Source organism: Jaculus jaculus, chromosome 5, assembly GCF_020740685.1.
Source record: "Jaculus jaculus isolate mJacJac1 chromosome 5, mJacJac1.mat.Y.cur, whole genome shotgun sequence".
In the NCBI taxonomy this organism is placed as follows: Eukaryota; Metazoa; Chordata; class Mammalia; order Rodentia; family Dipodidae; genus Jaculus; species Jaculus jaculus.
Window position 1 is genome coordinate 171,509,928 of NC_059106.1, and position 11,051 is coordinate 171,520,978.

The 11,051-nt window shown below is 47.7% G+C and overlaps 1 protein-coding gene across 5 annotated transcripts; it reads right to left on the minus strand.

Annotated features, from left to right (window-relative positions):
• Positions 1–1,877: 1,877 nt before the first annotated feature.
• Positions 1,878–2,699, minus strand: LOC123460865 (keratin-associated protein 10-3-like). Of its 5 annotated transcripts, none has more exons than XM_045150906.1 (2): positions 2,553–2,699; positions 1,878–2,468 (listed from the first exon to the last, which is right to left on the minus strand). In XM_045150906.1, exons 1-2 carry the CDS (start codon positions 2,697–2,699, stop codon positions 1,878–1,880), a joined length of 738 nt encoding a protein of 245 aa, XP_045006841.1. The 5 variants fall into 5 exon arrangements, with proteins under 5 accessions (XP_045006841.1, XP_045006845.1, XP_045006844.1 ...); XM_045150910.1 differs by having other exon boundaries at positions 1,878–2,195; positions 2,367–2,699; XM_045150909.1 differs by having other exon boundaries at positions 1,878–2,184; positions 2,290–2,699.
• Positions 2,700–11,051: the final 8,352 nt, after the last annotated feature.

The window sequence follows — 11,051 nt, forward strand, 5'->3', positions numbered from 1 at the left end:
TAAGTGGCCTCTGTGCTATGTCTTGCCCCCTGCCATGCTGTTCTACCTCAGTACAAGCCCAGAATCAGCAGAGCCAAGGACTGTGGGCTGAACCCTCCGAAACCATGAGCCGAGCGGAACCATTTCTCCTTTTGTGTCTCTGTATTAGGAGGGGTATATTGTTAGGCCACAGCAATGAAGAGGCTAACACATCTATGGGCAGCTGTCCATCTCTGGGTGCCCTGTCCTTATGTTCCACCTGTGGCCTTTGTCCTGGCTTCTTTCACCGGGCTGACAGTTCCGGGGTGTACTCGGGCCTTGGTGTGTCGGCTTTGCCCTTTCCCTGGGGAGGGACCACATGTGTCTGTCCACCCTCATGCTGGTGGAGATTTGGGTCGTCCCCCCTGTTTGCTGTCGCCAGTGGTCTGCACCTGAGTGGACCTGGCTTTGCATACTGGATGTTTTCACTTCTCCTGGACTGATGTCTGCGGCTGGGCTGGCAGGGTCACAGGGCCACCCTGTGATTGACATTTTTAGGATCTATTTTCCAGGACAGAGGTTCTGACAAGACAGGAGACAATATCTTGTAGGTACCAGGGCTATTGCATCCCCAAGAAGAGCGCACCCACGGACAGCAGGGTGGCTGAGGTCCTGTCTGTGACTTGGATGTCAGCATGTGGAGGTGACAGTGACAATGTCATGGTGAGCCTAGCCTTCTGCCCGGCTTCTGACCAAACCTTGTGGCCATTAGAAGGCACAGAGGAGGGTCCCAAGCCCTGAGGAAGTCAAGCCAAGGACGGAGCCTGAGCTGTTGCCTGTTGGCCTCTTAAGAATCACAGCAGGATACAGCTCAATCGACCCTTTGGGTCTGCGCTGTGTCCTTGGTGGGGACCTGCATTTGCCGAGAATTGGGCACAGTACCTCGGGGACCCTCTGCTGACTGTCCCGGGTGGTCTGCTAGGGAAGGCGAGGCAGGCAGGCCCGTAAGCGTGGCAGCACCTCATGAGGGCCAGGCCTGGCCGCAGAGCGCTGTCCCCCAGCCTGCGTCTCTGAGATCCACGTGCTAGGAAGGTGGCGCCCTGGCTCTGGAGCAGGTGCAGCCACCAGGCTGTAAGGTGGCAGGGGGCATCTCTATGCCACTGTGACTGCTGTGGGACACCAGGGCCACAGCAGGATAAGTTTGGGGTCAGAATCCAGAAAGGAAAGATCAGGAGAAGGCTGCTTGCAGGGGAAGCTGGTATTTCAGACTCCAGGCTGCTGGCGTCAGGGCAAGGAGCCCCGGCTGGAGTGAAGTCCTCGTGGGTGAGGTGGGGTTCCTGTGTCTGACTGGAGGGGGGGTGGGAAAAGCTGGGGGAAAGGCCACCTCGCTGGTAGTGGGGATGAGAACTGCCATCCAGGACTTGTCTGTCGGGGACTCTGCAGATGCAGCGTCAGGCTCAGGTGAGCTGCAGTCCCAGAGAGCAGTCTGGGAATGGAAAATGCAGCTGTGGTTTAGGGGCCCAGGTCCACCAGAGTGCCAGCCTCAGATCTGAAGTGGCAGCCCTAAGAAGTGTCTGAGACCAGCATTTCACATGCCCTAAGAGACCTGGCCAGTTGGGCTCACAAGCCTCCTACATGCCCACACCACACCATGCCACACACAAGACAGGGGTTGGCATGAGACACAGTAGCTTTATTAGAACACAGGTAGTGTCATAGCTCAGGTGTGGCCACAGCTACCAGAGTGAGCTTCAGCCTGGGACACAGGCAGTCAGAGCAGCAAAACCAACAACAGGTGGGCTCTTAGTAGGACATGAAAATAATCCACACTTGTGAGAGGAGGGGTCAGTCATCCAATGTGGTCAAGGTGAGAGTAGGTACAGAAGTGGGGAAGCAGCCTCATGAGCATGAGAACCAGGTCAGCAGCTGGACTTCAGGCCCGAGGAGAGGCCACAGCAGGCCTGGCGGGAGCAGGCGGGGCGGCAGAGCAGGGACACGCAGGAGGACGGGCGGCAGCAGCTGGGCTGGCAGGAGGAGGCGCAGCAGGAGGAGGTGGGCACACAGCAGGTGGGTCTGCACACGGGGCGGCAGAGCAGGGACACGCTGGAGCAGGGCTTGCAGCAGACGGGCACACAGCAGGACGGCTGGCAGCATGAGGACTGGCAGCAAGGGGAGGACCCAGAGCAGACGGGGGTACAGCAGACGGGCTTGCAGCAGAGGGTCACACTGCAGGACGGCTGGCAGCATGAGGACTGGCAGCAAGGGGAGGACCCAGAGCAGACGGGGGTACAGCAGACGGGCTTGCAGCAGAGGGTCACACCGCAGGATGGCTGGCAGGGGGAGGACTGGCAGCAAGAGGGCGCACAGCTAGACTGCTGGCAGCAAGAGGGCTGGCAGCATGAGGAAGCCCCACAGCAGACGGGCACACAGCAGACGGGCTTGCAGCAGACGGGCACACCGCAGGACGGCTGGCAGGGGGAGGAGGAGCAGCAGGCCGGCTGGCAGCAAGACTGCTGGCAGCACGAGGGCGTGCAGGAGCTGGTGCAGGCGGGTTGGCAGCAGGGGCTGGACACACAGCTGACCGGGGTGCAGACCAGGGTCAGGCAGGGGGCACAGCAGCTGGGCTGGCAGCAGCTGGGGGCGCAGCAGGAGGGCTCGCAGCAGCTCTCTGGACAGTCGTTCACCTGCCAGGAGGCGCTGGTGCAGGCGTCAGAGCAGACGGACATGGTGGAGGCGGCCATGGCGGGCTGGGCTGTGAGTGGGAGGTGAGAGAGTGAGGAGAGGTGGATGAGGCGTGTGTGTGAGGTGCTCTGGGCTCTGGGCTTTTATCCCCCCGATGTGTTTACTGTTGTGCAGCAGGAGGTTCCTCAGCACCCTTCCCCTTCCTGGTGTGTCAGCCTCAGGGACAGACAAGGAGCACCCTTCAGGGATGAGACCTCACACTGCTGCTGTGCTGGGCAGGACGCTGGAGGGAGGGAATGGCTCTGGTCCAGGATCTGTGTCAGAGGGGCTCCTGTGTTCCCCAGCCTGTGTCCTCAGTGGGGTCACCTGGACTATGACTGGTTGAAAGGAGATGGGACTTGCTGGTTTGGGAAAGACAGTGAGGATGCCCCTTCTGAGCGTCTGGAGCTCTCCATAGCCCAATACTGGGCCTGCAGAGGGCAGTGAGCCAAGGACTTCTCTCACCTGGGAAGGACAGGCTCCTTGCAGCCCAGTCATCGTACTGGGCCACTGTCATGTTAGAATACTCAGCTTGGGGACAACTCCAAGTCTGACTTTTCATTCTTAACTCAGTGTCTTCTTAGGATCACTAGCCCTGGGAGAGGCAGGTCCTGGGTCAGGATCTAAGTCTTGGGAGGGAACGCGGGCTGCAGGAAGTGGGTGTGGACTAGGATATGTGGAAGCCCTGGACATGTGATTGCTTCCAGGCCAGCCTTGCTGGGGAGGTCTGGTGGGCAGAGCCATTCCTGATCCCAGATTAGCATGAGCCTCATAGGCACTCTCTACCGCATCCCCAGCCCATAGCGGCAGATGTTCGCACACAAAACACTCCTTCTCTGAACCTCTTGACACTGGCTGGTATCTGGAATAGTGGGCCCCACCTTGGAATTAATAAGATAATTTATAGAGAGCTTGGATGATGTTCATAATTCTTTCATAAATGTTTAGTGTCTGTCAACACAAATCTTTCTGGTCTTGGGCTATTCCTACATAGTTGTTTATTATGTGTGTGTGTTTGTGTGTTTTTGTGTGTGTGTAGTGAGCGTGTATGCGTCTTCATATGTGTCTGGGTACATGTGTGTATGGGTACGCACGCATATGTGTGTGTATGTGCATGTGGAGGTGCAAGCTGGCATTGGGGGGTCTTCCACACTCACTCTGCACCTTATTTATGGAGGCAAGGTCTCTCACCTGAACCCAGAGCTCTCTATTTGGCTTGTCTAGCTAGTCAGCCGGCCTGGGGGGGGGTCCTTGTCTCAGCTTCCTGAGAGCTGAGACTGGGCCATCCCCCAACCCCTTTAGTGATTTCTGACTAATGATTTAAAGCCTTTGCATAGTCCAGATTTGTCCCAATTGCCCATTTCTTTTTTTTAATTTTTAAAGTTTTATATTTTATCAAAATAGGGTTTCACTCTAGCCCAGGCTGTCCTGGAATTCATTATGTAGTCTCAGGGTTGCCTTGAACTCAACAATCCTCCTACCTCTGCCTCTCAAGTGCTGAGATTAAAGATGTGCACCATCATGCCTGCCTCTGTTTCTTTAAAATTATTATTATTTATTTTATTTATTTGAGACAGAGACAAAGTGGCAGATAGAAAGGGGAACTGGGCATGCCAGGGCCTTCAGCTTCTCCAAATGGACTGCAGATGCATGTGACACCTTGTGCATCTGCCTTCTGTAGGTCCTGGAGAATTGAACCTTGTTCTTTAGCTTTGCAGGCAAGTGCCTTAACTGTTAAGCCATTTCTCCACTTTTCCCACTTGCCCATTTCTTCTAGAGTCAGTTCATACATTTCAGATCCTGAGACACAGAAAAATGGGAATGAAAGGATGAGGCAAAATTTTGTGCCAAAAGTGAACCAAGAAATCTGAGTGGGAATTATAAAATCAGACAAAATGTACTTTGTCAAAAATTGTTATGATACCGATGATGACATGAAATGCTGATACAAAGTTGGGCACCTAAAATTCCAGGTACAATCCCAGTTCTTGGGAGGATGAGGTAGTAAGGTCACTTTGAGATGGATGCTACAGAGTGAATTGACACTAGAATGAAATCCTTCTTCAAAAATATTGATACAGAGTATAACTGATCAATCAGAAATGGCAATTATTAACATTTATGTACCTAACACTGGACTTCTGCAATATATATCAGAGAAATGGAAAGGATTGAAAAGGAGAGATAAAAATCTGTTTCAATAGCACATGGAGGCTTCCACAAGCTTCTATGAGTGAAATACTGAAAAGGAAGTAACAGGGTCTGGGGAGATGGCTCCTTCAGTAAAGTGCTTTCTGTGCAAGTGGGAGCACCTGCGTTTGATCCCCAGCACCATGTAAAAATCCAGGTGGAGTGATGTGTGTCTGACACCCCAGCATTGGAGAGGCAAAGACAGGTGAATCCCTGGAGCTTGCCTAAAATCAAAACAGAAGGAAAACTGGAAAACTCACCAATATGTGGAAATGAAACAACACCCAACAACAAATGAGTCAGCAAAGAAATAAAAAAGAGAAGGTAGGACATACAGGAGATGACTGAAAATAAATACACAGCAACAAACTAACACTGGGGTGTGGCCAAAACAGAACCTGGAGGGAAATTCATAGCCACAAGAGCCCATGTTGAAAAATAAGGAAGAGCTGAAGACAACAATCTAAATTTATTCCTCAAGGAATGAGAATAAGGAAGAGGGAGCTAAACTTAAAGGTATCATAATGGAGGAAATCAAGATAAAAGCATGGGGTGGGGGATGAAAGAGAATAGGGAAAAAAAATAGCTAGAATCCATGCAACTGAATGTGAGCTCTTTAAAAAGGAAATACTAAGGTTAGAGAGATGACCTAGCAGTTATGGGGCTTGCCAATGAAGCCTAAGGGCTTTGACTCTCTTGGTCCCTCATGAGCCTGGCTCACAAGGTGATGCAAATGTGCGAGGGTGCACATGTGCACATGGGGGCATGCTAGTCTGGGGTTCCATTGCAGTGTCTGAGGGTCCCTGGCACATGAATCCTCTTTATTACTCTCACTCTCACTCTCTTGCATAAAACAAAAGTCTAGAGTGTTTGGATTGTCACACACACACACACACACACACACACACACACACACAAACCCAGAAACAATAAATTTGACAATTAAAAAATTATTTATTTATTTTAATTAACAACTTCCATGATTGTAAACAATATCCTATTGTAATACCCTCCCTTCCCCCACTTTCCCCTTTGAAACTACATTCTCCATCATATCACCTCCCCCTGTCAATCAGTCTTGATGTCATGATCTTTTCCTCCTCTTATGATGGTCTTATGTAGGTAGTGTCAGGCACTGTGAGGTCATGGATATCCAGGCCATTTTGTGTCTGGAGGAGCACATTGTCAGGAGTCCTACCCTTCCTTTGGCTCTTACATTATTTCTGCCACCACTTCCACAATGGACCCGGAGTCTTGAAAGTTGTGATAGAGATATTGCAATGTTGAGTACTCCTCTGTCACTTCTCAGCACCATGATACCTTCTGAGTCATCTCAAGATCATTGGCCTCTGAAAAGAGAAGTTTCTCTAATTAAAAGTGAGAGTAGCATTAATACACAGTATGAACATTAAGAGAAGTGCTTACTGGGCAGTTTGATAAGCATAGTGTATACATTTACCCAGACAGCAGCAGACGTTACACCCCTAGGGCTCACCACTACCCCCTGTTTTTGTTTTTCAGTATCAGGGATGTATTCCCTTCCATGGAGAAGACCGCCTGTCCAATTAGAGGGCAGTTGGTTTCCACTATGACAGACGTGCCACTATTGCACCCATTGGCTCATTTGGCCTGGCTAGCAAAATATAAGGCTTGCAGTATCCACTGCTGAGTATCTTCAATGGTGATTTATCTCTTGACCATTGAACTGCAAGCAGAATGACTTCTTCCAGCTTTCTGAAATCTGACAATTTTTTGATGACTGATAAAAGAGAAGATGTAAATTACACAAACCATAAATGGAAATTGAGACATCTCTGCTTTCCTTAAGGAAAAAGTATTTTAAGGAAATACTGAATAATTGTTATCAACAAATTAGATAACTTAGGCAAAATGGAAATATCCCCACAAACACACAAAGTACCAGAAGACACTATACTGATGTGTGTGTGTGTGTGTGTGTGTGCTCATGCCTACACAGGTGTTTGCAGGGGCAGATGCAGGTGTGAGCCAGATTACAACTCCAGGCATCTTCCTCAGACACATCATCAACCTTTCATTTAAAATGGGATGTCTCATTGGCCTGCAGTTTCCCACCTAGGACAGACTAAATGGCCATGAGCCTCAGGACTCCACCTGTCTCCACCTCCCAGCACTGGGATTACAAGAGCATACCACAATTCCCAGAATTTTAAAACTGTTAAAAAAAATAATTATGAGGGAGAGAGAGGGAGAATGGGGGCACCAGGGTCTCCAGCCCCTGCAAACAACTACCAGATGCGTGGACCACGTGTGCATCTTGCTCACTTGGGTCGTCGGGAATAGAATGTGGGTTGTTGGGCTTTGCAGGCACGTGCCTTAACCTCTAAGCCATGTCTGCAGGCTCAGAACTGGGAACAGTCTGGTGTGTGGAATGTCACTGAAACCTCTGTGTCCCACTGGTGTTTTATGACTTCAATGTCCCTTGTTGTGAGTATTTTCTAAAGTGAGATAAACTTGATTCTGCAAGTGTTTTAGTTTCTGAGGCAGGTGTATCTGTTCTGGGTATTGACATTTTGTCGGATGAATATCTGGCAAAGATTTCATTCTTTTCCCCATTAGCTGCTTTTGGTCAGATGTGATGTCCCAGCAAAAAGCAGGTAACTACAATGCTTTTTTTTGGGGGGGGCGTGCTGGCCATACATTGTGACGTAAAGGTTTTGCCTATTTCAGATTAGTTCCTCTTTCCCATTTCTCCTTGTATCAATACATAGATTCCAGATCCTCAGACAAAAAGAAGACTGAAGTGAAAGGAGGAGGAGATATTTTATGCAAACAGTGATCTGAGATATCTGAGTAGAAATTATAAAATCAAACAAAATGTACTTTGTCAAAAATGTTATGAGACCAATGTCAGCAAGAAATATTGATATAAAGCTGGGCACCTAAAATCTGAATTATAATCTCAGCACTTGGGAGGCTTAGGTGGTAAGATCGCTTGAGTTGGGTGGTACTGGGTGAGTTCAGACTAGAGTGACACCTTGCCTCAAAAACTATTGATACACAGTATAGTCAATCAACTAGATACAGCAATTATGAACATTTATGTACCTAAAACTAAACTTCTAAATCGATGTCTCAGGGATTTAGAGAAATGAATAGGAAAGATAAATGTCTGTTTCAATAGCACATGAAGTCTTCCAAATGCTTCTATGATTGAAATACTGAAAAGGAAGTAATAGGGGCTGGGGAGATGGCTCCTTCAGTAACGTGCTTTCTGTGCAAATGGGAGGACCTACGTTTTATTCCCAGCGCCATATAAAAATCCAGGTGCAGTGCTGTGTGTCTGACATACCAGCATTGGAGAGGCAGAGACAGGTGAATCCTTGGCGTTTGCCTGAAGTCCAAAGAGAATGAAAGCTGGAAAAATCACCAATATGTGGAAATTAAACAACATCCAACAACAATGAAATAAAAACAAAAGCTAGAGCATACAGGAGATGACTGAAAATAAAACATAGCAACAAACTAACACTGGGGTGTGGCCAAAACAGAACCTGGAGGGAAATTCATAGCCACAAGAACCCATGTTGAAAAATAAGGAAGAGCTGAAGTAAATTATATTATTTTTTCAGGAACCAGGATAAAGAAGAGGAAACTAAACTCAAAGCTATCATAAGGAAGGAAGTCAGGATGCAAGCATGCTGGAAGAAAGAGAATAGGGCAAAAAATGGCTAGAATCCATGCAACTGAATGGTAGCTCTTAAAAAAAAGTTAGAGAGATGGCTTAGCAGTTAAGGTTCTTGCCAAAGAAGCCTAAGGACTTTGACTCTCTAGATCCCACATAAGCCACTCACACCAGCTGATGCAAGTGTGCAAAGGGCACAAGTCTGGAGTTCAATTGCAGTGCCTAGGTTCTAAGGCATGCTAATCCTTTCTTTTAAATTTTTTTTTGTTTTTTATTTATTTGAGGGCGACAGAGAGGAAGAGAAAGAGGCAGATAGATAAATAGATAGAGAATGGGCATGCCAGGGACTCAGCCACTGTCAAGGAACTGCAGACATTTGCGCCTCCTGTGCATCTGGCTAATGTGGGTCCTGGGGAATCGTGCCTTGAACCAGGGTACTTAGGCCTGACAGGCAAGCGCTTAACCGCTAAGCCATCTCTCCAGCCCGTGCTAATCCTGTCTATTACTCTCACTCTCTCACTCTTACTGTCTTGGGTAAAAGGCCAGACTCTTGTGCTTGTCTCACAACAAACAAAACAAAATAAAAACTCCAAAGACAGTAAAGTTTACAATTTAAAATTTTATTTATTAACAACTTCCATGAATGTAAAAAATATTCCAAGGAAATAGCCCCCTCTCCCTCCACTTACTTCTTTGAAACTCCATTCTCCATCATATCCCCTCCCCCTCTTAATCAGCCTCTTTAATTTTGATGTCATGATCTTTTCCTTCTATCATGATGGTCTTATGTAGGTAGTATCAGGCACTGTGAGGTGAAGGATATCCAGGCTATTTTGTGTCTGGAGGAGCATGTTGTAAGGAGTCCTTCTTTTCCTTTGGCTCTTAAATTCCTTCTGCCACCTCTTTCGCAATGGACCTGGAGCCTAGTGAGATGTGATACTGATATTTCAGTGCTGAGCACTCCTCTGTCACATCTTCTCAGCACTGTGGTGCCTTCTGAGTCATCCCAAGGTCACTGCCATCTGAAAAGAGAAGTTTCTCTAACCCAAAGTGAGAGTAGCATTAATATATGGTATGAACCTTAAGAGAAGTGCTTACTGGGCAGTTTGATGAGCATAGTGTATACATTTAGCCAGAGAGCAGCAGACGTTGTACCCCTAGGGCTCATGACTTCCCCTGTATTAGTTTTTCAGTATCAGGGGAGTATTCCCTCCCATGGAGTGGGCCTTCAGTCCAAGTAGAGGACATTTGGTTTCCACCATGACAGACGTGCCACTATTGTACCCATTGACTCATTTGGCCTAGCTGGCAAAATATAAGGCTTGCAGTGTTCATTGTTGAGTATCTTCACTGGTGATTTCTCTTTCTCCAATTGAATTGCATGCAGAATGGCTTCTTCCAGCTTTCTGAAATTTGACAATTGTTTAATGACTGTATAAAAGAGATTTAAATTAAAGAAATATAAGTGAAAACTGAGACATTTCTGCTCTCTTTAATTAAAAGTGTTTTAAGGAAATACTGAACAATTGTTATCAACAAATTAGATAACTTAGGCAAAATGGAAAAATCCCCACATGTACACAAAGTACCAGAAAGACACTATACTGATGTGTGTGTGTGTATATGCTCATGCCTACACAGGTGTTTGCAGGGGCAGATGCAGGTGTGAGCCAGATTACAACTCCAGGCATCTTTCTCAGACACATCATCAACCTTTCATTTAAAATGGGATGTCTCATTGGCCTGTAGTTTCCCACCTAGGACAGACTAAATGGCCATGAGCCTCAGGACTCCACCTGTCTCCACCTCCCAGCACTGGGATTACAAGAGCATACCACCATTCCCAGATGTTTAGAACTGTTTTTTAAATTTATTTATGAAGGAGAGAGAGTGACAATGGGGCACCAAGGTCTCCAGCCCCTGCAAACAACTACCAGATGCGTGGACCACGTGTGCATCTTGCTCACTTGGGTCGTTGGGAATAGAATGTGGGTTGTTGGGCTTTGCAGGCACGTGCCTTAACCTCTAAGCCATGTCTGCAGGCTCAGAACTGGGAACAGTCTGGTGTGTGGAATGTCACTGAAACCTCTGTGTCCCGCTGGTGTGTTATTACTTCAATGTCCCTTGTTGTGAGTATTTTCTAGAGTGAGATAAACTTGATTCTGCAAGTGTTTCAGTTTTCTGAGGCAGGTGTACCCTGTAGTCTAAAGTCTGTTCTGGGTATTGACATTTTGTTGGATGAATATCTGGCAAAGATTTCATTCTTTTCTATATCAGCTGCTTTTGGTCAGATGTGATGTCCCAGCAAAAAGCAGGTAACTACAAGGCTTTTTTTTTTTTTTTTTGGTGCTGGTCATACATTGTGGATGGGGGCTCTGGGAAGGGCAAGAGTGGTGGCCTGTGATGACAGCAGGGCGCTGCGGCCATGCTGCCCATGGCACTCAGTGAGTGTTTGGCAGCAGAGAACAGAGTGAGGGCACAAGAACTCCAGGTCATGAGCAGTGAACTCCAAGTCCAG

Excerpts from the sequence above, each read along its gene's own strand:
- LOC123460865 (XM_045150906.1), bottom strand. The coding sequence starts at position 2,699 with ATGGCCGCCTCCACCATGTCCGTCTGCTCTGACGCCTGCACCAGCGCC. Across the intron at positions 2,469-2,552 it reads GTGCCCCCTGCCTGACCCTG|TCTTGCTGCCAGCCGGCCTG; the intron begins GTCTGCACCCCG and ends TGCTGCCAGCAG.